Genomic DNA, 27,362 nt, shown 5'->3' with positions numbered 1-27,362 from the left:
GGCGGTTTGTCCCTGCGCGGCCGCCGTCGGAGCCGCCCGCCCCCGGCGTAGCCAAGATGGCGGAGGGGCTGGAGCGAGTCCGCGTCTCGGCCGCCGAGCTGCGGGACATGGTGGCGGCGCAGGCCCGCGCGGCCGGCGGCGGGCGAGGTGAGGGGCGCCCGGGGGCACTCGCGATCCGCTGCTGGGCCGTCGTTCCCTCGCAGAGGAACGCGGCCGCGCTGCCCGGCTGCGCCCGGGGTAGGGCTTGGGGCAGAGCTGTCGCCCCGCCGGCGCCGGCACGGGGGTGTCCGGGGTGGGAGCGCACGGCCGGCGCCGCGCCGAGAACGGGCAGGCTGCGGGACGGGCGGCGGCAGCTGGAGCGGCTTTGCCCCGGGATGGTCGGTCCCAGCCCCTCGGGGTCCTCCGGGCCGAGCCCCCGGTACCGGCGGAGGTTCGGGGCTGCGGCCGGTGCGCGGGACTGACAGGGAGAAAGTTTGGGGAGTGCAGCGGGGAGCAGCCCGGCTTTGGTGGGTCGTTTAACCGTGCGTGGTCTGGCTTGGGCTCCGTAACGATTTTTTTTTGTAAGTACGGTTAAAGGAGGAGGAGAGAAACGTTACCGGGCTGTGAGCAAGGGGGAAAGGTGTCTTTGACTCCAAACGGTCTGGTGGCAGAGCAGAGGGTGCTGGAGGTGGCAGCTCCTGCGCCAACAGCAGGCAAGTGACTGCTGCTGAACATGTGGTGGTACAACTTTATTCCTTACTTGTGCCCGAGTCTCGTGTTGTGTTTTGCCTGTGCCTTGTTGGTGCTTTGAGGCAAAACCTGTTGCAGGACGGGGTTTGTAAATGGATCAGGCCAAGGATTTGGTCAGCTGTGTTAGACTTTCTCAATTTCTACTCTTACTCTGTGATTTCTTGTAAATATTGACATAGATTTTAGCTCTGCCCTAAGGGTGACAGGCTCTTTGCCTTGACTTGAATATTTGTCATGGTATTTTTTGGCTATTTTGGAAATAAATTTTTTCTGTCTGTTTTTCCCCAGAAAACATGAAGGAGGTGAAGGAGCCGAGGCATCGCAAAGACAACAGGCGCCCAGACCAGGAGATTTACAAGCCTGGCCTCTCTAGACTGAGGAACAAACTTGTCTCACCAAAGCAGGAGGCCTTGGAGAAAGAAAAGAGCAGAGCTGAGGAGGACAAGGAGGAGAGTGCTGGGGACAAAGACTCTGTGGGAGTGGGAGCTCCAGCTGTGGAGGACTGGGACAAAAGCGATGGCCCCAAGCAGAACGGTCCTTCACAGGAAAAGGAAGAAACAGAGACCAAAGGTGGCCTGCAGAGCCAGGAAAACTCATCCAAGCAGCCCATTGTGGATGAGTGGTGTCCAAAGACCCCCAGGAGAACCAAGAAACCGGACCAGCAGATCTACCAGCCTGGGAAACGCCTGCACTCTGCTGCTAAAGAACCCTCCCTGCTGCTGTCCACCAGTGAGGAAATCACCGGGAGGATGGAGCAGCTGAAAGTCGAGGGCGATGAAGAGACTGAGAAAAGTGCTGGAAAAGACAACAATAGGAAAGTTAAACCGAGCAAGGAGGACAGAGAGGGGAGCCAGGCAGGGGAAGCAGTGAAAGCCTCCAGGGGGGATAAAGGGAGGCGAGCAGAGCGAAGTGACAGGGTGAGGAGGACGGGGGACGAGGCGCTGCCGGGGAGGCCGGGCACCACCAAGCGCTATTCCCGCACGGACAAGCGCCGCAGCCGGTACCGCACCTGCAGCACCAGCTCAGCTGGCAGCAACAACAGCACGGATGGAGCCCTGCTCGTGGATGGGGTGGAGAGGAGGCAGGAGCGTGCCAGGGAAAGGATACGTCCTAGGAAGCAGCTGTCTGTGTCCTCCACCGACTCCTTGGACGACGACAGGATCGATGAAGCAGAGGTGTACGTCCCCAGCAGGAATTCGGACAGGAGACGGCATTCGGAGCAGGGCCGAGCTTCCAGGAGTGAGAGCGAATGGAGCAGCAATGGCAGGGAAGTCAAGGGACCCTTTCGAGTGAAATTTGTCAGCAGGACCACGAACAGGGACGTCAGCCTGGCGGATACAGATAAAAAAAAGTCCTCAAAGGCCGTGGAGGTTTCAGAGGCGAGGAGCCAGAGCAGGGAACCCCAAGGGAGGGGCCGTGGGATTCTGTTCCTGCCTGCCAACACGGACCTGTCTGCCAGCTCAGGGGGTGTCCCTGAAGCCACTCACCCCGGGCCCAGGCTCTTGCTGGGCGGGGCTGGCAGCAAAGGCCCCCGGAGCCGGGGCCGAGGTGGCACTGCCCGCCGGCTGTGGGACCCAAACAACCCGGACCAAAAACCCGCCCTGAAGAGCCAGACTGCTCAGCTTCACTTCCTAGACACGGATGATGAAGTGAGCCCCACCTCCTGGGGGGAAGCCCGCCAGGCCCAGCCTTCCTACTATAAATTCCAAAACTCTGACAACCCCTATTATTACCCTCGTGCCTCCGGGCAAGGCCCCCAGTATCCCTACGGCGGGTATTCCCTGCAGTATCCTATGGGTCCAACCAACGGGGTGTACCCAGGAGCCTATTACCCTGGGTACCCTGGCCAGGCAGGGCAGTACCTGTGTGGCCCACTCCCCCCTACTCCTCTGAGCCCCGAGATGGAGCAGCAGATGAGGAACATGCAGCAGCAGGAGCTCAGCAAACTCCTGCGTGAGGCTGGGAACCAGGAGCAGCAGCTCAGCAACCTCCTGTCCAGAGACCGCATCAGCCCGGAGGGGCTGGAGAAGATGGCCCAGCTGAGGTTTGTGGGCGGGCTGTGGAGGGGGGAGTGAGTCATTGCCAGGGTGAAATACAGCAGAACTGTGTCTCCTTGGGGATCTCTGTCTCAGTGGCTGGGAGATGTGGCACTGGGTTGCCAGTTTTTGATGCGCTGGGTCTGTTTGTTGTGTGCCCGTGGTGTGTGGGTGGTGGAAGGAAACCGTGGGTGAGGATGGATGTCACTTCCCTGGGCTGGGAGCTAAGCCGTGGCTTCTTGTGCTTGGTGAATGCCTTGTAGGGACTCTGAGGAGCAGGACGAGCACTTGCTGCAGATTTTTGGCACTTCTGGCTCTTTCTGGAGCTGGTGTTTCTCAGTTCCAGTGGTCTCAGTGTTTGTTGTCAGACTTCTGCTTTCTTACCTATCCTTGGTGTGTGCTCAGGAAGCATTTCATGTGTTCCTGGTGCTGTTGGTGGCAGTGCCTTTCCAGTGCTGTGTAGTTTTGCTCTTGATGCCACTCAGTGTGGTGACACTCCAGTGGGAGTAGGCTGGTGATGCCAGTCTGTCAGGAGACAAGTTGCTCTGGGGGCTGGTTAACATGGCTGTAACAAGTTTCTGCTTGGCATCTTTCACGTTTATTTGTGACCTCTGTGTCTGCAGGGCTTCTGTGGAGGCTGATTTTCAGAGCCGACTTGGCAGCAAATCCAGCAAGTGATCTCATTTCAGGGCTTGTTCTGTGTTTTGGGCACTTGCTCTATAGACCACGGGGTGGAATATGTCTGCGATTGAAGCAGCATTAGAGGTTTCAGGTCTTCCTCAAGGTGCTGAGGTCACCCAGAGCTGTTCGGGAGGGAGAGGAAACACTGTGGGAGTGCTGCTGTGACCTGTGGAAGCCCACCCTGCCCTGGGAACGTGAGCACAGTTGACAGTATCCTTGCTGGCAGTGTCCCTTGTGTCCTGCCTGTGTCCGAGTGCCTGCTGCCAGCTGTGTGGGGACTCTGACCTGACATCCATCTGCAGAAATGTCTAGTTCTCTTGGTGTTTGTGCTGTCCCGGTGTACGTGCAGGGTTTGGGGACTGTGTGGGGTCTGGCAGCCCACCCTGGCTCTGGACTTTGTGCAGGAACCCACCAGCATCCTTCTCTTATCCTGTCAGGCTTTTCCAGGCATTGCCATCTGGCTTCACTCCAGGCTTTACCATCCACGTTCTCCTACTGTTTCTGTAGGACTTGAAAGGTTATAAGGAATAAGGCAGGAACAGCTGAGGATCCCCTTTACCATTAACTTGCTCCACATGTTTCAGTTCTGTTCCTAGCCTGCAGCTATATTATTAAATTTGCAGGAGGAATTCTGCTCCAGCATCCAGGCAGGGCTGTAGGCAGCTGACAAGGGGAATGTGAATTTTGGGACTCTGAGACTTTATTTCCATTGTTCCCAACGCGTTCATTTTTGAGGAAGCAGGGTCTGTGTCTCTGTGTTTTGGTTGGATGGAAGGGGAGTGGGGATCATTTTAATGGCAAGATCTCTGTTGCCCTGTGGTTCTTTGTGTTCTGGTTCCTGGCCCAGACCTTGTGCTGAGAAGGAGCAGAGCCTGGCAGCAATGTGTGTTCTCTGTGTTGGATCAGGGGACACTTGTGTCTTGCTGTTGGCAGAACTGTAGCCTTGCTCCTTGCTCTTTGCCAAGCCTTGATCCATTCTGAGCCACCTGTACAGAGGAGATGCTCCTTTTGGATTTGCCCTCTTGGAGCAGGAAGGGTGTTTGATTGCAGCAGCTCCCATCTCCCTGGGGGATGTGTGTGGAAGCACTGAGTGCTGCTGGCAGCTGGATGTGAGCAGCAGGTGGTTCAGCACGTGTTCCCTGTGTTCCTGGGCAGTTGCTGTTGCACTGACCCCTTCCTGACTGTGTTTTGCTGTAGGGTGGAGATGCTGCAGCTCTATGAACGGTGCATCCTCATGGATATCGAGTTCTCTGACACCCAGAACGTGGACCAGTTGCTGTGGAAAAATGCCTTTTACCAGGTGATTGAGAAATTCCGGCAGCTCCTCAAGGACCCTCAGGGGGAAAACGCCCAAGAAATTCGGAACAAACTGCTCTTGCTTCTAGATGAGGTAAGAAGAAAGAAACATCCTGGGATTCCACTAAACCTTCGGGTGGGGTTGACTGTTTTTTAGAAAGGGATGGCTAATGGGGCAGCTGGTCATCTTGATCTTATTCATGTCTCCTTGTGCCTTCGGTCATTCTTATGCAAAGAGGATGCTCAGACACATTGTGGTTTAGTGGGGCATGTATAGGTCGAGGTAGACATCTGTTGCAATTTAAACCAGGTTTGTTTTGGGGTATTTGTGTTAATTGGAAATTGATTTAAGCTAAAATGAAATTAATGCCCAGAAGTGGAGCTAAACAGAAGCATTTCTGGAGGTGTTTGTGCCAACTTTACCAAATTTGGTTGGAAGTCGTTCTATAAAACTGCAGCTCAGTTTAGTCTTTTCACTAGGTAGGCTGACAGACCTGAGAAGATGTGTTTTAAAGAATTAAGGTGAGAAAAGGAGCTGCTGGAGGCCTTTAGACAACCCTCAAGGGTCCACCCTCATCCTCACAAACAGGACTTGTTAGGCACTAAATCAAGTCAGTCCTGATTTTGTGTAGCTCGGTCTTAAAAACCTCTGAGGTTGGAGATCCCCCAACCTCCTTGTCGTGTTCTGAGTCTCAGGGTGATGGAGCTCCTTTCTTGCACGTGGCAGGGCTGGTGTGGTGATTTTGTGCTTGTCACTAGAAAGATCATAGCATCCAAGTATGTGTCTGTGTGTGTTTTGCAGGGCTCATCTTTTTTTGATGGTCTCCTCCAGAAGCTGCAGGTGTCCTACCAGTTCAAACTGGAGGACTACATGGATGGGATGGCCATCCGCAGTAAACCTCTCAGGAAAATGGTAGGTTGGCTTCCTCCTGGAGACCTCTCATCCTGGTAATCATGTGCAAGATGCTGCACTCAGTGTGCTGTCCTTGCCAAGGGGCAAGCAGCTGTAGTCCAAACAGAGCCAGCTTGTTTGCAGGGAATTTTTCTCAGCTGCTGGAGAACTCTGCACTCTGGTGCAGTAATATTTCTTAGCTTACTTTCCAAAGGTTTTGTACCAGCTCTGTGACCAGAGCTAATAAAGGAAAGAAGTGTCCAAAGGCACCCTGACCTTTCCTGAGATACTGAACGTGTCTTTTTTCAGCCTGTGGAATCCAGAATAATGAGGGAAAGCTGGCAGTTGTGCTGCCTCCCTGACGTGTTGCCCTGAGCTGTGAGTGCAGGTGCAAGGGACAGCTGGGAAAGGATATTTTAATCCAGCTCCATTCCCAGAGAAATGTGTTTATCTAACAGCTGTCCTCAAATTGGTCATGGACCAAACAACCCCCTTCTGGAGAGAGGTGGGATTTTGTGGCGGAGAGAGGAGGTGTTTTGGGGATTGGCTTGCCCCTACAAACGCTGAACCAGTGCAATGGAGCCTTGTCGTTTCATTCTGCTGCCCTTTCGTGAGACCTTCAGTGCGTCACTGACCTCCTCCTGGCTCTGTACAACCCCTGTGGGCTCGCTGGGTCTGCAGGTGAGTCAGGGCTGTGTCCCAGGTGGTCCATGGCTGCTCCTTTGCAGGTGAAGTACGCCCTGATCAGTGCCCAGAGGTGCATGATCTGCCAGGGGGACATTTGCCGGTACAGGGAACAGGCGAACGACACGGCGAACTACGGCAAGGCCCGCAGGTAGGCACTCAGCTGCTGTGTCCTTCCAGCACAGCTCTGCCTCTGGATACCAGGGATGGATGTCTTTTCATCTCTGAACTTGCCTCTAGCCAAAGAAATCTTTCTCCTCCTTTTTGACATCTTTCCACTTCTCCGTTGTATCGCAGTCCTGTAAAGCTGAAAGGTGTAGCTGACTTTTTCTGTTCCAGAGGGCAAGCTGCCAGATCCAGTCATCCTCCATCTAGAAATGGAGGTGGTGGAAATTGTCCTGTGCTGATCCTGCAGCAGGGAGGGTTTAGACCACTGAGTCTGGCAGAATTGCTCTTTTATTGGCTTTTGCATCGATGTGCTCTCACTCTGCTCTCACTTACCAGCGCTTACAGCTCCCTGCTCATCTGTGGAGTGAGCCAGGGATAATTCCTTTTGCAGCTGGATCTGCCCTCTCTTGCCCAGTGCCTCATCCCTGCCCAGGATGGGCACAGCTCACTGTCTGTGCTCACTCCTGCAGGCAGAGGGCACTTGTGGGAAGGGCCAGTTCCCTGCAGAAATGCCAGTTTAAGGGAAGTTCTGCACCCTTGAGGATCAGGAAGGCAGCCTGATGTCCTTTCAGTAACCCTTTCTCTCTGTTTTTTCCCTTCCCCAGCTGGTACCTGAAGGCTCAGCAAATTGCTCCCAAAAACGGCCGCCCGTACAACCAGCTGGCACTTCTGGCCATTTACACGGTGAGATGCTCCTCATGCAAGGATGTGCAGGCACAGGGAGAGCCTCTGGGATGGCTGGGAGATTCCATCTGGTGGAGAAAGGCATTGTTTAGGGCGGTGCTCAGATGGTTTGGGTTTTTTTCTTAGAAGAAAAAAAAAAAAAAGCCGATGGCAGGATGTGCTGTGTGGATTCCAGCTGCTGCGGCTTCAGGCAGCTTTGTCAGATACACGCTACTCCCTCAGGGATTTTTGGGGGACTGTTCTGTGGGCTGTTGAGCGTGTAATTGTTTAAAGTTGAAAACACAGCCCACTTTTTGCATGAGATTTTTGTGCTCAGAGCCATCTGTGTGCTATCTTATCATGGAACCTGTGGGCATTGGTCTAAGCAACACGTGACTTCCCTGAGTTTCAGTTCTGCTGGCTACTCCAGCCATGCAGGAAAATTGACTTCAGGGAAGATGTGGCAGCAGATAATGGAAGCATCATGCTGTGGCACAGGGGTTGGCAGGGATCTGCCAGTTCCCAACACTGGAAGATGCTGGTTTAAAGTAGAGCAGTTCAGAACTGCAGGGTTCAGAAGCACCTTTCCTTCATGGCTGGGAAGGACCTTTCTCACTGTGTCTGTCTCCCAGGCAATATTGAGGGAGAGGAGAAGCACATGGGATCCTGGCTTTGAATGCCCCATAAGGAATGGCAGCTCTGAGCCACTTGGTTTTGTTTTGTTGTGTTTTTTGCAGAGGAGGAAGCTGGATGCTGTGTACTACTACATGCGCAGCCTGGCTGCCAGCAACCCCATCCTCACTGCCAAGGAGAGCCTCATGAGTCTGTTTGAGGAGACAAAACGCAAGGTGAGCCTTGGAGCTGGGCTGTGGGATGCTGCACCTGCCTGTGCTACCTGTCCTGTGCTGGAGAGCATGGAGAGAATGGTAGCTTTTGGACTTGGAGGCACTCCTTACCTACTTCTAAGAAATTTCATGAGAGAGGCAGCCTTCAGAATGAAGGTTTTGGGGTGGTTTAGGCAGCTGAATCTCTTGTTTCTGGGTCACAAAGTAATTTAGCTGAGCTCAGCGAAGGCTGTTGTTTGCTGTGGTTTGCAGCACAGCCTTGGCATGTAGCACAATCATTGCTTTATTCCATAGGTGCCCCGCACCTGTGGGGATGGATGAGGGAGGCTGCAGTGCCTTTGTGCCCCAGGGAGTCATCACATGGGCTGCCACATGTTCCTGGGACTGGACACAGCTTTTCCTATCCTGGGGTAGCTAGAGCTGAAAATTGCTCACCTGCACTGTCCTGTAGAGTCAGAACCGAATTCTGGACCTGTCCATGAGTTACTGTGGTTGTGGAGCAGGGGAAGGGCTGATTTTTCCACATATATGAAATGATCCACTTCCCCTGACCCTTGATCCCTTTGTGATGTGAATGTGTCCTGTGTGCCCAGTCCGAGCAGATGGAACAGAGGAAACATCAGGTGCTGGATGTGAGCCCCAACCGCCGGGGCAAGGGCAAGAAATCCACCCTGCGACAAGTGGGAGATGATGCCACCAGGCTGGAGATCTGGATCCACCCCTCCCACCCCCGCTCCTGCCAGGGCCACGAGTCCGGCCGGGATTCTGAGCAGGACAACGGCCTTGGGAACCTCAGCCCCAGCGACGTGAGTACTGCAGGAGGCGGCGGGTGGCTTCGGCCTCATGCGCTTGGAATGCAGCGGAATGACACTGGATCTGTTTTGCTTTCCTGTTGCTAAATTTTCCAGTGTTTTGGCTTTCCCTGTGGGAGCTGTGCCTGGGTCAGGCCGAGGAGCTGGTGACCTCGTGCCTCTCGTGTTTGAGGCATGTTGTTACCATCCCTTTCTTGGCAGCGCGCGCTGGCGTGGCTGATGTGGAACAGGAGCGAGGCACAGACAGAAGATGCTGTAAAATGCTTTTGCTCTGAGGGTGCTAACTTGGGTGAGGTTCCTGGTGGGAAATGAGGTCAGGTGCTGGAAACCAGGGTTAACGGTGACCCTGGAAGTTCTGAGGCTTGTTCTGGAAGTGTGTCACTTGTCCCATTGCCAGATGACTGGAGGTTTGTACTGGGAATGTGAAAACCGTGGTTTCAATTTCCAGTGTAGGTGTTACATTTGCATAACTTGCTCTGCTGAGAGGCCAGACCAGCACCTGTCTTTTGCAGGAATTAAAAATATAATTAACTGGTGGTGTCTCCTGTGAGCCTGTCCAGCTGTACCTTGCAGGAAGACATGGGTCAAGTCTGTCAGGCCCAGGAATGTGGGCAAAGGCACTGGTGGTTGGGACCTCATCCTCCAGGAATCTTTGCACTGCTCTGGCACATTTGACTTGCAAGAGAACTTGCCAGGGAGCTCTGGGCTGCCTGTCCTAAAATGGCTGTTAAGGATGGGAGTTAAGGACTGGGAAAACCTTCCCTGCACACTGTGGGGCCCAAAGCTTCTTGGATTTGTGCTTTTGTAATGACTTTGTGACTTCAGCTGGGTGGAACTGGGGTGAAGTCTTGGGGCTTTACAAGATAAGCTCTGGCATGTTGCTGCAGCATTTTTCAGATGTTCCTGCCCTTGGTTGTTTTCCCTCTCCTCAGCTTTTCTTCTGGGGACTTTTGCTTCCCTCGGCATCATTGAAAGGAACTTGTCAAGCTTTAGCTTCTCCATCAATCATTGATGAAGCTGCTTGGCATGAGATGCTGTCAGTGTTTTTGGGGCGCTGATGGGGATTTCTCTTTTGCAGTGCTGTCACAGGAGGCAGTGTAGCAGCTGGCAAAGTGGGAGGCAGTGATGTGTTTGTAGTGCAGCACTCTGTGCTGGAGCTTCCCCTTGCTCTGTTCAGTGGGGTCTGTGCTCTCTGAAGTGCAGCTTGCTGGCACTGTCTTGTACACACTGTCTGATATTTACCATCAGTCTTGATTTCTTTCTGTTTGAGACATTGGCTTCTGGAAAGTACGAGCTTTCTGATCATGGAGAAGCCACACCATCAGAAATAGAACAGCAGAAGGGAGCCGAGGGCCTGGGTTTGGTCACTGTTGGTTTTGGCAGCCAAGATATTTATTCTCAGGCTGCCTGTGCCTGCTGTGGGGCAGCACTTGAGTTGGCACAACTGCTTATGGGACCATGTCACCCAAAATAACCACGTGGAAAGGAAACCTTAAATCTGTGTCGCTGCCAAAGCTCCCGAGCCGTGAAACCGTGGGCTGGATAAAGACAGCAGCTCTTTGGGAAGCTCTGGACTCCTTCCTCGTGGGAGCTGTAGCCCCTTAGCCTGTTCCTCGCAGCATCCCCGAGTGTTTTGGAGCTGCTTGGCTGGAGAGCAGCCCTCAGTTGCCACTGTGTGGCACTGTTTGGCCTCGGAAAGGCTCTGCCTGGCCGGGACGGGAGCAGGAGCAGCCCTGGTGCTTCGCAGCACCTCTGCCCCACATCCCCGGCCGGCAGGAAGAGAACAGCTCTGCTCCCAGGGGACGTGTGCCAGCGTTTGTGTGTCATTTTGGGGAAATGAGGCTAAATGTGTCATTGCCTCCCCAGTCCCTTCCTTGCCAATGTCAGCCCTCGAAAAGGCAGAGGCAGGCTGTGTTCTGTGTCGGCCCTGATAGCTGTGCTCTGTAGGTAGCAGAGGCACCAGCCTTATGGCAGCTGTTTCTGGGCCAGAGAAGGGGATTTTGCAGGGCAGAATGGGTAAGTTCAGATGCCAGCAGCAGATCTAACACTGCAAGTAGAGCTATAACAGGTCTGGATGCATTCTGGGCAGGGTGTGGGAGAGAGGCTGCTTGCACCCTTCAGCCAGAGGCTCTTGTTTCGAACCCAGCCACAGGTGGTTTGACTGTGGGCGTGCTGGCTGTTCTACAGGTGGCAAGAAGTTGACTGGGGATGTTTTCTGTCCTCAGTAGTTGCTCTCTTCACTGTGCAGGTGGTGAGGTGCCAGTCCTGTGACATGACACACTTTGCAGGGATGTGCTGCACAGTTGCTCTCCCAGGACCTGCTGGTGTGTGTGCTGTCCCTGTCAGCACGTGCTTACACGTCTCTGCTCAGGACTCATGTCATTTTCCCTTATGCAGCTCTATACAAAGACCCCCAAATTGCTTTATTTCAGGCTCAGAAGCCCACAGCCTGGAGTTAGTAATGTAGGATGGCAAGAGTGAAAAGGTCAGCTCAAACCTCAGCCATTTCTGGGCTCAGGGAAGCATGTGGGGCTGGCAGTTTGCCTTGCACTGTGCTTTTAGGTAGAGGCTTGGCAGAGCTGCCTCTTTCACAGTTTGCTCCATCCCCTTTCCCAGGAAGATGCCGAACTGGAAGAACACACCACCTGTGCACGCCAAGGGGTGTAAATCTGTGTTTGGCCCCTTCCCCTGTCACTGGATTTGGCACTGCTGGCACACAGGACAAGGGACAGTTTCAGAGCAAGCTGAGGAGGTGTTTGAATTGCAGCCTGGCTGTTTTGTGCTCAGAGTTTTGGCTGTTTTGGCCACAGCCTTTTGGGGTTTCATTCTGTGAGCAGCTGCTCTCTGTGGTCTCTTGTACGTTGCATGTTTCTGGGTGTGCAGGGGCAGGAGGGCCCAGGCTGACCCTTTACCTGGCAATATCTGGTCTCTTCATGTGCAATTCCAATGAGAAATGCTAAAAAGGAGGCTGAGCAAGTGAGCAGTCGTGTTGGTGAGCTGAAGAGCTGAGCCTCTGCCATTTCTTCTCTGTCACTGGTTTCATTTGCCACGGGTCTGTATTCATTTAAAATCTGATAGTACCGTAAGCAGTTTGCTCTGCAGGCTGTGAATTGGTAAAGTAAACAGGGCAAACGGGCTGTCAGTCTCTTGAGAAAGTGCTAATATTACACTGAGTTTGAGATTTTAATCACTCCTGTCAGGAAATGCTGAGTTAAGGTTCTCACAATTGCTGCTGCCTGCTGCCTGTGCTCTGCAGCAGGCACTTCCTTGTGCTGCCACGCAGCATGCAGGCACTAATAAAGATTGCTGCAGCTAAGATTAGGGAAGAGAGGTTTTCCCTTGGCAGGCCAGTAATTGAATAATACTTCTCTCCAGATGTCTGAATACTTCATCATCATTAAAGAATTAAGTCTCTTAGCCTCTTTGTGAGAGGTCAGTCTTGTAGAACCATCAAAAGTTTGGTAGGGCCACCAGGAAAGCTCTTGGGAAAGCAGAGGCCAGAGTCAAGATCTGCTGTCACAGCCCTGTGCATTAGCTGCAGGAACATTCCCATTTTCCTCCAGCCTGCTGGTCAGGGATAGAGGTTTTGGATTTGCCTGGTGCTGGGTGCCCATGGAGCAACAGCCCCTTTGCAGTGGCAGAGAAACTGAGATGGAATCATTAGCTCTGGAATTCAGAGCAGGTTTTAAGTTCCATTTCTTTACCCAGACTTTCTTCTCTACAGCAGGTAGTGTGGGACACTGCACCAGGGTTTCCATGAGTGAGCAGTAAATACAACCATGAGGCAGTTTTGGGAATGCCTGTGCATCCTGGAGCATGGGCAGGACCTTGGGGCTGCCCAAGCTGCTTCCTCAACAGAGGCCATGCGTTCTTAGTGAAAAGGGTCCCTGTTCCAGTCAGCTCCTGCATGTTTCACATCCTTTTTTCCTTGGTGATGTTTGTTGTTCCTGCACTGTGCACTTGTTCCTCTTGGGCAGCAGCCACTTGGGTGACTGGGTTGTCTCCTTCTCCTGCCTGGTTTCAGTCCATGCAGTTTTTCATCTGGTGGAGCTTGGGCTTTGCATCTGGAGGGATAAAAACTGGTAGCAGTTGTGGTGGGGGTTTTCCTGGCCATTCTGCTCCTTTAGCCTGTCCTTTGTGGATCAGTCACACACAGGACCAGAATTGACCCCTGTTCAGAGTTAGGGTTGCCTGGATGTCACTGCCTCTGCTCCCTGGGAGTGTCTGGTTTGTGCAGAGGCTGTTGTGGTGTGAGCTGGGTGTCTCTCTGAGCGTGGCCAAACTTTGCTCATGCAAATGTACCCCAGAGACAGCCCTGTTTCTGAGAGCTTCTCCCTCCACTCTCAGCTCTTCCCCTCACCTTGTTACTCTGTTCCATTACACATGACTAGAGGTAAGTGACAGGCAGAAGTGGAAATGATGTATTGCTGTAATGATGGTTGTTCTTCCATACAGATGCACGGAGGAGAGGCTGCTTGGGGAACTCATTATTTTTGGTGCATCCCTGCCAGGCTGGTGGGAGCATTTCTCCTCACTGCCAGCATGGTTGGGTGGTTTCACTCAGGACAGTGAAAGATTGATCTTTTCTTTGCAGACTCCTGTGAATAATCTTTGCAGGATGAGGTACAGGGCTCCTACAGGGCTCTCTCATTTGATCCTTCCATGGTGTCAGGTGGGCAGAGCCCTCAGAATGGTCCATTTTAGGAGCCTGTGATCTGGAAAATGAGCCCAGGCAGCAGGGGCTGTGCCTGTGGTTTAGATGGGCAGGGTGAAAACGCAGACTTGCTGTCTTCCCCCCCTGCTGGGGCATGGCTCCCCAGAAAGGTAACCCTGCAGGCTGCAAATGATGTCCTGTGCTGACACTTGCATGCTTTTAGGGTTTTTTTAACCCAAAACTAGATGCTGCTGCAGAGAGTGGAGGGAATGGGACCCACTAGCCCAGCAGTGCCTGCACATGCCCTGTGTGCTGTTGCTGGAGCAGTTCCCACACCAGTTAAACCTCTGAGCCCCACCAGAGCAGTGGTGTAGGTGTGTTCCCAAAGGGAGGGAGTGTCCCCTTGGGTTTTTCTCATGGAAGGAGCCAGTGTAATACACACAAGCTCTTAGAGAGTGTCAGCACCTTGTCACAGGAGGGTGGCTTGTGTCAGGAAGTTTGTCCCCTCTATGGTTAGATGCTCTCTAGTATTGGATGTAATCCTGTCTGTGGTGTGCTGTGTTCTGGGCTGTCCTTGCTGTCAGGGGATGGGCAGTGCTTCCCCCCCCAGCCTGCTCCTGATCCACACCTCTGCAGGGCTGCCAGCCCCTGCTGAGCCCCCCCTGCAGCACAACAAGAAGCAGAGATGCTCTCTGGGGTGGGAATGCCAGGCACCAGCAGTCAGCTAAGGGCTGCCTTTTCTTATTTCTGGCCTTTATCCACCGCCCACATGAGAGAACAGCAAGAGCTGTTGCATCCTTAATCTTTGTGCCCAAAGCGAGACTTGAGAGGGAGAAGTGTGGAGTTCCCTCTGTCCTGCCCTCATTTTCCTCACCCCCTCAAGCTTGCAGGAAGCTGTTGGGTTTGGTTACTCATTCATGGAGGTCAGGACTAGGTCTGGGGTTTTTTTTTTTCCTTTGTGTTTAGGAAACAGTTTACAAACTGTTTTGAGCACGGGGGAGCTGGTGGCGTGTGAAAGAGGCTTGTCAGCCTCTTTAGTGCTGGACTTGCATTAATTCTCTGCCCTGCCTCCTTTTCTGTAATCTCTTTCTTGGTTGGCAGCATGAGTATTTCTGAGTGCTTTCCCCTGCCTGCAACCCCTCTGCCTCCTGATATGACCTCACCCACCAAACCACCGTAGGGCTTTATTTTTACTTGAGCCGTTTTGGTTCACGTGGCGAGGTTGGTTTCTTTGCCTCAGCAATGTGAAGAGTTCTCTGCAGAGGAAGTAAAAGAGTGCCAGGCTGCAGTTGAAACTGGTTAAACACCAAAACCACACTCCTGGTCTTGCTGGGTTTGAGACGTGACACTCAGCCATGCAGCTCAACACTGGCTTTTTTTGCCTGCCAGTTGTGCGCTATCTCTGCTTGCACTTCGTTTTTTTAATAAATTGTGTTCTCACTTCAAATTCCTGATAAAAACCTTTTCCGCTGCAATTCCTGTGTTAGCAATCCAACCAGGTTATGCTGTTCCACTTTGCCTGGACTTGTGATGGTCCGTGGATGCTCATTGCTGCTCCACCAGAGCCCAATTCAGCCTGTGCACTCGTGTCATGTAGAATCCAAACGTTGCTTTCCAGCACAACTTGACCTTTTATCACTACCCAGAAAGTGAAGACTGAGCTATTTGTAACAGTTTCCAGAAGTTGGTGTTGATATTTTTTCCCCCCACTCCTTCTTCTTTTTAGTTGGTGGTTTTATTTAACTGTGAAGAACAAGGCAGGGACTAATGTTGCCTGAATGAGAGAAACCCTGGCTTGTTCTCCTTCTGGCAGCGGGCATCTGGTGCTAATGTGTGTGGTGGATCAGAGGTGGGAGCACTACAAGGACATCAATGAGCTGTGCCTTTGTGAGGGGCTCTGCTCTATCCCCATGCTCAGAGAGGCTGTGATGAGGGAAGAGAGACCTCATGTTCCAACAAGTTTCTCATACCCCAAAACCAAGTACAATCATCCAGAAACCGCCTTTCCCTGTCAGTCACTCTTTCCTCATTTCCTCTCCTGCTGGTGCTGATCAGGCAGGGATTTGTGTGTAACCAAACCCCCTCCTGCTGCTGCACACGAGGCCTTTCTCGGAGCAGTGGGTCTGATGATCCTGGTGCTGCACAGTGGTGTTAGGAGGGAGAGTTTGCACTTGAGATGAGAACGCTGCCAGAATTGGCAGTACTGGTAAAGGAAGTAAAATATCTTAATAGCAGGGTTGGGAGATTTCCCAGAGCAGGGTGAAGGCTGTAGACACTGATTTCTCTTGAGATCTTTTTTTTTTTTTGTTAGACTAACCTTGATCTCTGTCTGAAGTTGGCCCAGGCCAACGTTTCCTGCTGTCTGTTGTAGACTTTTTGAGATTGGCACCTCGTATCCCACAGCCAAACCCCTTAACTCTGCCACGGGGAGTGTTTATTCCTCTTCACTGTTGAATGAGCCATTTCCAGACAGGCTTTGTATCCACTGTGGAGGTGGGTACTAGGAAAGAAACTTCCTTCCGGAGGATCAGGGAGTGGAACCTGCAGAAGTCTGTGTCATTTCCTCTGTCCTTGGCTCTACTCCTCCTCACCAGCAGATTTCACTGCTGCATAATTCCAAGTGGAGAGGGAGATGCAGCAGGGTGGACAACTACCTGCGAGGGAGCCTGAGGCACAGCCTGGCTGGGAGCAGCTCCTGTTATCCCGGATGGGGAGCGTGGCTGGGAGAGCGGGGATGTGAAGGTTGCGTGAGATAATGCTGTCATCCTTCTGGAAGGCTCTGTCTCTGCTCAGCCTGTTGTCCAAATGTCTCCTCTCTTGGCCCAACTCCATCCTAAGCCTTTCAGGGTTCGATCTCTTCAGTCTTCACCCTTCTTAATTCCTCACATTATCTCCCTCCTTTGTGCTTTAACCCCACGAATAATCTACTCTGGAGTAGTAAAGAAGGCTGACAACACCCTGAGCTGCCTTAGCAGCTGATCTCTTATGACCAGAATTCATCACACATTTCTTCGTGTCAGTTTTCTGTCACAGGAAGGTGAACACTGTTTATTCCTGCCAAACAGCAAGTGTTTCAGTATAAGCTGCTTTTGCTTGGGGCTGCTTTAGTGCACACGTGGCTTCCCCCTTACCTGCTGGACACAGAAAGCCCTGCCTGGGCTTTCAGTACTTAACCAGATGCAGTCTTGAAGAGCTGAGCTTGTATCCTAGACGACCTGCAGCACCAGAGCCAACTTGTGAAAAGTTTTGTGTCGAAAGTGAACTTGATATCTCAGCTGAGGACTCTCTGGCATGTTTGCATAGATTCAGAGAGTTTATGGTCAGCAGGGACTATTAGATCATCTAGTCTGATCTCCTGTATATCACAGGTCCTTAAATTTCACCCTACTACTCCTATGTGAAGCCAAATAACTCGTGTTTGGCTAAAGCAGTACTTCCAGAAAGACATCCAGCCTTGAGAATCCACCCTTTTCCTGGGGAGTTCGTTCCAGTGATAATTGCACTGATTTTGAGATGCTTTTACCTTATTTACAGAGTGAATGTTCCCGGTTTGTTCCCATGCTTTGCTCTTCTGCAAATGTAAAGAGCCCTTAAGCACCATGGAGGCACTTTACACCCAGCAATCCAATCGCCTCCCAGTCTTATTTTGATAACACTGAACAGATTGAGCTGTTGAAATTTTTCACTGCGAGGCATCAGTTCTAGCCTTTGAATCACTTTTATGGCTGTTTCTTTGGATCCTTACCAATTTTTCAGCATCCTTTTAAAAATAAGGGCACTAGAGCTGGATGCAGTATTTCTGTGTCATCCCCCACGGTGCCATATTTAGATGTGAGTGTGCTGTCCAGTCCCTGCTCTGCTTGCACGTCCAAGGGATGTGTTTAATCCTTTTTGCTGGACATTGCGTTGGGAATTCAGCCATTGTGGTCCCTGAAGGCTTTGTGGAGAAGCTACCTCGGGCGCGATCTCCTGGAGACTTAATTTTCCATGTGATGCCAGATGAATAACATGACATTTGGTGCTGGAAACCCCGAGATTTTGAAGCTGTTATAATAAACCCCGTGTGAATGTTCTGTAGCCATCGTTACTTACTGCTCCAAACGGGCAGTTTGACAGCAGAATTTCCTTTTGTTGATTAAAATCGTTGCTAGTGAGTCTCTACCATCCTCTTTCCATCCAGTTCAGTGAGGGTCCCTGAAGATCTCTCTTTCAGAGGTTACTGAATCAGTTTATTCGTTTAATGATAATATTTTTTCAAGAATGCTGCATATTACTAATTCATGGAAACCAAATTTAGATACAAGCTTGGTTGAAAAGGAAGTAACACACATATAAATATTCAATTTGACCTGCTTTCGTTGAGTTGAAAGTTCTGCTAGTAAATTCGTTACTAAATTATGTTGAATTTATTTAGAAGTCAGATACTTGTTCTGGAGCCAATGAAGTTACCATAGCTTGATCTTTACGTTACTAAAGCAGATCATTTTCTTCCTTAGCATTTTTTCTCTCACCTGCTCCCTGCTGGGATGAAGGAAGGACTCAAAAGCTCACTGCTTTTGCCAGGGGGCTTCTTAAATTCCTCTTTTTCTCTTGCTGGGTTGATGGCTTGTAACTCTTAGAGCTGTGAGATGTGTCCTGGAGCTGCTGCACTGCGAAAGACCATGGAGCTGCAGGAGTGTCTCAGTGTCTCTTTACCTGTAAATTAAATTTTTTTGTGCCTCAAGGCCATGATGCATCAGGGTTCTCTCTCTCTTCCATGTCATAGCAAATTGGATTTTACGTTTATGCGGTGTCTGATGTTAAGTAGCAGGATTTGCACTGGAATTGCTTCTCCTGCTACAGAAATGAATCCGTTTCAGGGCAGGACATTGCTCTGCTAAGCAGAAACCTGCACTAAACACGTGGCAAGAGGCAGCCAAGGCAAGCCCTGTATCCATTTGTGGTTGCAGGTGGTATATGAAGAGAAGTGATTATGGTAATTAGCCCAGCTGGAATTTGCCCACAGCTCTGTGGGTACCTTGTAAACACTGCAAAAGTGCCAGACAATCTCAACAGCCCTTTTGTCTTGTCTCCTTTATGTAGGTAGCCATTTGCACAAACCCCTTTCCGCCAGCACATTGGTGGGGTTACACCTGTAGCAGTAAAAATTCCTCCTGGTATCCTGCCAGTTGAGCCCTCTGCAGCATCCTGGTCTTATCAGGAATCTCTGTTATCAGTGTTGGACTGGGTGCTCTGAGGGAGCTGCCTGTGGAAAAAGAGGAATAATCTTAATGTGATATATCTAACCCTTGAGCTGGGAGTGAGAATATGGCACGTTTTGAGTGCCTGGATGTTATTTCACACAGTTCTCAGCAAGGAAGCTGTGCCTGGAAAAGCCTGACTGCCCAAGAAACCCTGAAAATATTTGGGATGAATGTGGTACGTGTTTTGGAGCAGAGCTGTGTGGCTCTGTGGTCTGTATCCCAACCCCTTGTCACTGAGGAGACCCTTAGACTCAGGAGAACGTCCTGCTGTGCTCCAGGCCCTTCCACTCCAGTGGAGACAGCGCATTTGTTACAGGCAGTTTTGCATCTGGTCTCTTGATTAATGGACTTGTCTTTTGCAGCCTATTTTGACTCTGACACCGCTTTCTGCTCGGCAGATGCTTTGCTGATGTTGAAGAAAGTTTGCCTCGCTTGATAAAGACCAGATCCTGGAATTTACTTCCAAACCTGAAGTAACAATTTTTAACTTGAAACGCTTTTTCCCCAGGAGTCGCTTCTCCAGAATCTTTCCCTTATTTGGTGCCTCCTTCCCAGCTGGGGCCGATGCTCAGGTGCCAAAGCTCTGTGCACTCCTTGCCCGGAGCCAAACGGGTTCAAGCGCAGCAGCGCCGCTTCCCAGCCCTGATCATGGCACTCCTTCTCCTGTGCTCTCCGGTGCCATTTCCAGCATTGCTCTGCTGGGGTGGGGGACACTGTTTTCCCTGTGCTGAGTGCATATCTGGAGGTTAAATGTTGCTTTCTTCTCTGCTGGCTGGAGACAAGGCCGACCTTTCCCGAAGCTGCCCGAGCAGTTCCGTGTTGCTGTCAGGCCGTGCTCCCCGCGGCCTCGAGCAGATTTGAGCTGGCTGTTCAGCCCCATTGCTGTCTCTGCTCTTGTAGCAGAGAGTTGTTAGTCACTGTTGATTCCTTCCATGGCAACAAATCCAGTTGGGTTGGCGGCGAGGTGTGTGAATGCTCCCCAAGCAGCACTGGCCTGCTTCCTCTGGTGAGGTTGCCTCTTCCCAGGTGGATTTAGTCTGTCTGCACATGCTGACTCATGACAGCTGAAACAGCTGTTTTCAGCTTCAGGCACTACTGTGTGCAGGGACCCCTTCTTCTTCTTGACAGCTGGTTTGTTTTTATAACTAATGCCTTCACTATATGCTCATAACTTCCATATCGGTGATGCCCGCTTTTCAGCTGGAAGGGCCAAAATCCAGTTTTTGACATAGTTTTGTTGTTGTATAAGCTTTTCTTGATGGGCTTTTCCCTAGTGAGCAGCTGGGACGATCCAGATTTGGTTTCCCGTCCCAAGGAGCAGCGTTGCCCACAAAGGGCAGCAATGTCAGTGTATTTGGAGTCCTAGTCTGGCATCCTGATATTGGCATGAGGACCATTTTTGGGAAATCTCTGGAGGGGGCTGCTTTTGGGCTGCACAATCAGTGAGAAGAAGGCAGTAAGTTGTTGTAGGTCTCGTGGTAGCACTGTCATGGTAGTGAGCATGCCGACAGTACTTTTGGGAAGTGTTCCACTCCACCATGTGAATGCAGAGCAGCAGGTGACAGAACTTCCTCCTCTGTGCCAGGCCACTCATGGAGGTCGCTGTTTCCCTCTCCTGTGAGAAGCTGAGTTTGATGGGAGGAGCTGAGAGGGCTCCCAGAGGCTGTGGGACAGGTGAGTCAGTAGGGAAAACAGTCATCCAGAGAAAAGCCCAGTCAAAGCAGTCCCATGGCCTTAGCATGAACCCGAAGATGAAAGGTCCAAAGTTGAGTGATGAGCTCGTCAAAACCTCGAGGCTGTGAGAGAAAAAGTGGTGAAAGAAGTGTGAGGTGCCTGTTTGAGATGCCACAGTGCTGGGGCACACAGGGCTCTGCCTGGGCTTGCTGGGGTTGTGATTTAAGTTGGCAAGAGGCATGAAACAGGCTTCATTCCTAGAGGCAGGTATCACATTTCCTTAAAAACAATTATAAGTGAGCACATATCTCTGTCCCAGTTCTGTACTGGTTGCTGGGGAGTGTGACTGGTGAGTCCCTGGGATTTTGAGTGATAAGGCTGAGTGCGAAACTTGCTCTGAGAAAATGGGGGTGAAGCCAATGTCCTGACAAGCCCTCCTGGAGCTGGCTGTCTGTGGACACACTCTGGGCATGTCCCTGCTGGGTGTCACTTTCCACTCAAGGTGGGGAATTTTGGTTTTCCCCTGCAGCCAGTAAAGTGTGGGGATTGCAGAGCACTCCTGGGGCCGTGGGTGAATGTGAGCCTTGGAGGAAAATTTCTTCCCCAATTTCTTCTCTCCCCCACCTGCAGCCTGCCCATGAGTGTTGCTGTCAGTAGAGATGGGTCAGGCCACAAGCTCCTTCTCTTTTCCATATTCCCCCTCAAAGGATGCAGAGCATGGACCCCCTCCTCCAACTCTTGTACAGGGTCTTGCTGTGGGGCAGAGCACTGCCCACCACCCCACCAAGGCTCTTGCACTGAGCTGGGGGCTGTGATTCCGTAGATTCCTTAGGCTGTGATTTCAGCCAGAGCTTGTCACAGACCAGCTTTTTGCCTCCACAAGCTGTTGCTGAAAAAAAAGGACCTGTTAAAGGCTTCAAGCTCTCAATTACCAGAGTGTCCTAAGGTGAAGAATCAGCTATATCCAAACTTCACTGGCAGAATGAATAAGGGTTTTGCTGTGCTGTCCCAGTATTCCCCAGTCTCTTCTGGGTTCCATCTGCAGAGTTAATAAAATGGTGGCAAATCAAGTTGAGTTCTAGTGGAAAGGGCTCTTTAGGGCAGCGGTAAAATAGTGAGTAAGCAAGAACCCCTTGCTGCGGGGGCCAGTTTAATTGGTCTGGCTTGTTTTATGAGACAGGTTTTATGTTTAAACTCGCTCATGGCCCAGGAGCGACTCTGCAGCAGGGCATCATTCTCCTGCATGGATCCTCCGGGAACGCAGCCGGGTTAATTACACCTCACTGAAGGTGCTGAGCAGCTGGCATCAGTCATGGCTTGAGCCCAGGGGCTCAGCAAATGGGGCTGGGAGGTGGCACCAGAGCTGGAATGCCAGTGACAACTGTCCCCTGCAGCCAGGCCTGGCAGAGAGCTCGGGAGGCGCTGGTCAGTGCCTGCCCTGCATCCTCTGGCATGTGCCCAGCTCTTGACTGGGCACTGCCACAGCCCTGCCAGATAATCTTATCCTCCCCCTGTGAGTGGAAGTGGGGGAGTTTAAGCTGTAAAAACCCTGGGTGGATTGGAGCAGCGTGGTGGTGCTCTGGGTCGCTCCTGGTCAGCGTCTCCCTCGCAGCTCTGGGGGCCTGGCTTTTCTCAGCGCGCTGAGGCTGTGCAGGCACAGGCGGGAGAGGAAAACCTCCTGCTCTGGGGAAGGTAAAAGCGAGGCCAGTCCACTCCTGTTGTGACACAGCCACCCGCAGGGCCAGGCTGAGGGAGTGCTTACCCACCAACAGCCTTCCTCAGAGCCCTGTCGATAAGGACTGGGAAAGCCCAGAGCTGTGCTGAGCGAGCAGAGGTGGCCTGGAGCAGTAGTAAGTAATTATTCAAGTCAGGTTTTGGAATCAGGGGACTAAAGCGGGGCAGGAAGCTGCCTTCACACCGTGTGCTATGGCCAGCGCCCCTGTGTCCCCTAAGCTCCATGTCCACAGAATTGTGGAATGGTTTGGGTAGGAAGGAACCTTAGAGACCATCTAGCTCCAACCCCCCTGCCATGAGCAGGAAGAGCTTGCACTAGAGCAGATTGCTCAGAGCTCTGTCCAACCTGGCCTTGACCACTTCCAGGAATGGGGCATCCACAGCTTCCCTGGGCTGTTCAAAATGCAGGGTCTCAGAGGCTCTGCTGGCACATCTGAACACTGTCTTTAACACCAGATAAATGAGGGGGTGCAGCATCACCCCAATCCTCCCTTGCTTCTGGAAGCTGCTCCTGGCAGGGCACAAACAACTGTGAGTGCTGCTGCTGAGATCTCTGTGCTGGCTGCTCTGCAGAAAAGTGCTGGGGAGGACATCCTGCTCCCTCTCTGCCTTGTCCAGCAGCTGCTCTGCCTCTGGCACAGTCAGGAGCACAGAACAGCCTGCTGCTGGTGGTTGTGGGGCTGTGTTTTTCTGTCGATGGGAATGCTGCCCTTAGAGAATCCTATTCCAGAACCCCTTAGGCTGTGCTAAGTTTTGAGTTGGTGAGACGGGCGAGGAGAGCTTTGCCTAGAGGTGCCTGAGGTGCAAATACCAGATTTGGGTTCTTGGGGTGCAGGTATCGGGTTTGGAGTGCCCGGGGTACAGGTATCAGATCTGGGGGTGCAGGTGTTGGGTTTGGGGTGCCCAGGGTGTGGGATTTGGGTTCCTGGAGCTCAGTAGCCCTGTGCAGGATCACAGGACCCGGCAGAGGGTGCTGTGTCTCCACCGCCTCTCCCAGCTCCGGTTCCAACTCCAGCTGTTTGGCACTTGCCTCTGCCTCTGTGCATGATGTTTGTAAGAGTTTGGGCATGTCCATTTGGTTCCCATCTCCAGTGCCACCCCCAGCATCCAGGCCAGGTTCTTCTGTCACTGGGGACATTCTTAATTCACAGGAAATAGGAGAGAGTTTAATTGTTTTCTCCTCTCTCTCTCTTTTTTTTTTTTTTTTTTTCCCATGCAGCTGAACAAAAGGTTCATCCTCAGTTTTCTCCATGCCCATGGGAAGCTGTTTACCAGGATTGGGTAAGTGTGCAGGATGTTTATTTTATTTTCCTACATTACAAGTCTTTTTGGAATTTAATATTGTTAGCAACTAAGCTGTGTTTGGAGCTGAGGGCACAGGGTGTGAATTCTTGCAAGCCTGGCCTCCTGGTTCTTATTCTCCTTACCCGCCCTCCAATCCACACTGGTTGGAGCTTGGGCTTTTCCTTTCCCCCACCTCAAAGCCCATTCCTGCCCATGCACCAGGACCCTCTGGCAGAAGCTGAGCTCAGATGGTTCACACACACAGGAGGGACTAGAGGCTGTGTTCTCTCTCTCCCATCACCTAACTGTGCTCCCTCCCCTTGAACTTCTGGGTTTAACCCCCTCTCTTCCATCGCCCTCCCCCAGTGCAAAGCTGGCTCCTGGGGCTCTCAGTGGCTGTTGCCTGTCACGATCACAAAGCCATTGAGGCAGATCCACGTGGTGGCTGAAAGCTGCCATCCAGAGTGTGACAAAACAAGCCTCGCCCTTCATCTCCTCGCTGCCATTTCAGTGAAAGCCCCATAGCTGAGAGCTGCCCTGGCTGTGGGAACTGGTTTGTACAAAGTGCCCTTGGCAGTGGCTGTCAGAAATGGGTTTCAAGTAACTGAACAGCTCCCCCTGAAGCTAAGCAAGCCTGATCCTGGCCTGGGCTGAGATCCCAGCCCAGGGGACATCTTTATGACCCTGAGGGCAGAGCTCAGCCTTGCAGCTGATGGGCTTCCCATGGAGCTGCCTCTGCTCCAGGTCCAGACTGGCCCTCGCTGTGGGAGCAGCTGGTGAGGACAGACCCCATGTGGGTCTCTGGCAGTGGTGGTCTCTGCTTGAGCCTGCCCGTGCCTTGGAAGCAACCAGAGTCCCCTGAGCTCTGTTGGCTCCTTCATTCTCCTGTGGGACTTCTGGCTACAAGCCACCAGGCTGAGAGGTCTTTTCCAGGTGTAGGTAAAGGGAGTGTGGGTGCAAAGTGACATTTGTCCCTGCTGGGAACAGCTCAGATTCTGCCACACAGCAGCACCTCAGCACTTGCTGTGTCCAGTGCTTACAGGGGTGACCACTCAGGAGGGGCACTTTGGACCCTTCACAAAAAACAAGCAAGCGGGGGCTGGTGATTTGTTGGAGCTCCAAGTGTCTGAGGGTCACTGCTGATCTCTCCCTGAGTCACAAGGCACTGATTATCCGCTCATGGGCCACCAGGCTGTCCTGCAGCGAGGAGGAAGAGCTGGGTGTCCTCCTGCCTGCAGGAAAAGAGGAGGAGAACTGCCAGAGCCTATGGAAAGTTTGGGAAGTGCAGGGTCTGTGCTGGAGGGCAGAGCATCCGGGGAGCTGCTGGTCCCTGGCGCGGTGGGGCCGCACTCGCGGTCGAGCTCCGGTTGAACGGATGCCAGCAGGGGATTAATGGGGATGTAGCAGAGATCAGTTGCACATTTGGCTCCTGAGACTTTTTGTGAAATTAAGATGCAGCATTTCAGGCAGTTGCTTCCCAGGACAGTCATTTAGAAAACCCAAGTATGTTTAATGGTACAATATGCCCTGAAGTACTTAGAAGGGAACTAGAAAGTAATACCATGACACAGGAAGAGAAAATCGTCCAGCCCTGCTAAACAGCTTCCGTGCTTAAAATAGGTAAAAGGTGAGGAATTGCCAAGTCTTTTCTGGGCAGGATCTTTGGTGATTTATCTGGAGAAAAATATGGAAAAGATGATGTTGTCCTAATTGGACTCTTGCTCCTAAAACCACAGGTAAGCAATTTATTAAAAGCTTCCGCTCAGCTCCTGACCTGCTGGTTCTGAGCTCAGTGGGGTTACTGCATGCTGTTCCAGATGTGCTGTGGTATCAAAGCACAGGTGGTGGAGCTGAGGAAGCCCTCACTCCTTGTTGCTATTCCATGGCAATAATCTTCATCTCCTCAGTAACAACCCATCCTGCAAAGGGCTCCTCCATCCCCAGAGTGCTGTCTGCCCTAGGAGGATGTTGCCGCATACACTGGATGTGGTCTGAGATTTCTCAAAATTAGGAAGTCTTTAGAAGCAATCAGTTTGCTCTAATTCTCTGGCTGTGCCCCAAATCCAGGGAAGTTGCCTTTTGCAGGGGGAAGCAGTGCATTTGTACTGACAGAACTGCTCCATTCTGCACAGCTACAAAGTACAAGGAGACTATTTGTTCCAGCCCATGTTTTTGGGAAGGTAACAGAGACTTTGAACTGCTCCAGCAAACAGTGCCCAGGGAGAAGGTACCCTGCTGGTAGGCAGACCCAGGCGATGAAAAGCACCCATGAAATATGGCTAAGAAGAAAGGCATTTCTGTCTTTAAAAATGAAGCTGTCACTGTCCTGAAGTCTGCTGGGGAAGCCCAGCAGAATTGCCCATGTGGGTTACCAGAATGGCTCATTAATCCTGCCCGTGGTGATATCACAAGATCTGAATCTCTTGGGGGGAAGATAGAGGAAATTGCTGTGGAGGCCCCCGAGGTCGCCTGCCCCAGCTCCAGATGCCTCACCCTCTGTGGGTTTTGGCTCCCACACTTCATGTGGGCACTTGATAATGTCACTGATAACTGGTGTGGGCACTTTTTGGGAGATATTCAGTCTGCTGGGTCTGGCTGTGGCTTTTGCTAGTGTAGGAAAAAGAATCAATACAACAAACTCTGCAGAAGAAACAGTGGGACAGGAGGACCTCCCCCCTCAGTAGTTCCCAAGGTTTTGGGTAGCGTCTTGGTTATAAAATTGTCTTCATGGGATACCAAGCGAGGGCTGTTGCGGGCAACCACGCCCCAGTCATTTTTGGGGTTTGACTCTGCTCTTTGCATTAATTTTGATTTTTCACCCCACTTCAGCTGGGAGGTTGCTGAGGATCCAACAGCTCTGATAAGTGACCTCAGCTAATTCCCTCAGCGATGAGGAGCGGGATAAAGGTGTCAGATTTCCGTGGGCGCTTGTGAGCGGTGTTGAAAGCTCACCCCATCCCCAGCCGTGGCCCCGCAGCCGCGGGCTGCTGTGTCCTGACGCGCGACAGCGGCGCTGCGGCTGCAGGGACCCGCTCCAGCTTTGACACTGTCAGCAGCTCCACCAGTCACAGAGTCCCTGTCCTGTGGGGCTCCAAGTGATGAAGTTTCGGGGCTCAATCACAGGGAGTGTGTAGCCTGGGGGAGACAGGGCTCGGTGCCATGTGATCCGATGTTGCAGCGAGGAGTTCTGGAGGAAGCACGCTCTGGCCAGCATTCAATGCAGTGGAATTGCCACATCCGCAATGTGGCACCAGTGTGTGCATTTTGCTGCAGCCTTGGGAGTCCCATGGGCTGCTCCTGGTCCAAGTGAGCTGCTGGCCCCTTGGCACCTCTCCCAGATTGGTAGAAGTCAGTAGAAAAAAATGGTTGGTCAGAAATGACTCAGAAAGGCCGTGTTTTCCTGCCAAAAGAATGCTGCCTGTCAGTCACAGAGCAATCCCTCACTGCCCTCTCTAAGGAAGCAGTCTGCGCCTTCATTCCCCACAGCTCCTGGCTGGGAGACAGCACCCCAGGGATTCCCCCTTCCCCAGGAGATGTGACACGGGCTGAGCCGTGCCCACCTCCCACCCCACACCTCAGGGCACAGCCTGCTCTCTACAGCCTCTCTCTCTGTCTGCAGGATGGAGACTTTCCCTGCGGTGGCCGAGGAGGTCCTGAGGGAGTTCCAGGTGCTGCTGCAGCACAGCCCCCCTCCCATCGGAAGCACTCGCATGCTCCAGCTCATGGCCATCAACATGTTTGCAGTGTACAACTCCCAGCCCAAAGGTACCACGTGAAGCTGGAGGGGAAACTGGATGGGGATCAGCCACTCCCCATATGGAGAAGGGTGGGGGACACACCAGATGGGGAGGTGGGAGGGGTGGTTGGATGTCTGTGGGTGTCAACACAAAGGGACCTTGGCTGGGCCTTTGGAGCTGGCTGAGGTGTCTGAGGAGTGAGGAGGCATCGCATCCCCCTGGAGCCTGAG

At 52.2% G+C, this 27,362-nt stretch overlaps 1 protein-coding gene across 2 annotated transcripts in view; it reads left to right on the top strand.

The window, feature by feature from the left end:
• The first annotated feature begins 48 nt into the window (after positions 1-48).
• The window catches only part of SMG6 (SMG6 nonsense mediated mRNA decay factor), a 105,469-nt gene continuing 78,155 nt past the window's right edge, over positions 49-27,362 (top strand). For both annotated transcript variants that reach the window (XM_066202236.1, XM_066202235.1), the window contains exons 1-10: positions 49-147; positions 1,018-2,773; positions 4,644-4,836; positions 5,545-5,655; positions 6,363-6,469; positions 7,092-7,170; positions 7,887-7,997; positions 8,588-8,800; positions 23,331-23,392; positions 27,015-27,160. In XM_066202236.1, the coding sequence (XP_066058333.1) occupies positions 57-147; positions 1,018-2,773; positions 4,644-4,836; positions 5,545-5,655; positions 6,363-6,469; positions 7,092-7,170; positions 7,887-7,997; positions 8,588-8,800; positions 23,331-23,392; positions 27,015-27,160 (2,869 nt within the window). In that variant the 5' untranslated portion in view covers positions 49-56. The remainder of the gene's footprint in view (positions 148-1,017; positions 2,774-4,643; positions 4,837-5,544; positions 5,656-6,362; positions 6,470-7,091; positions 7,171-7,886; positions 7,998-8,587; positions 8,801-23,330; positions 23,393-27,014; positions 27,161-27,362) is intronic.

This window comes from Chamaea fasciata, unplaced genomic scaffold, assembly GCF_029207755.1.
Source record: "Chamaea fasciata isolate MVZ Bird 193981 ecotype frontalis unplaced genomic scaffold, bChaFas1.0.hap1 SCAF_21, whole genome shotgun sequence".
Classification (NCBI taxonomy): Eukaryota; Metazoa; Chordata; class Aves; order Passeriformes; family Sylviidae; genus Chamaea; species Chamaea fasciata.
Note: the sequence above shows the minus strand (reverse complement) of the source record. Positions and strands in the feature narration are given on the sequence as shown.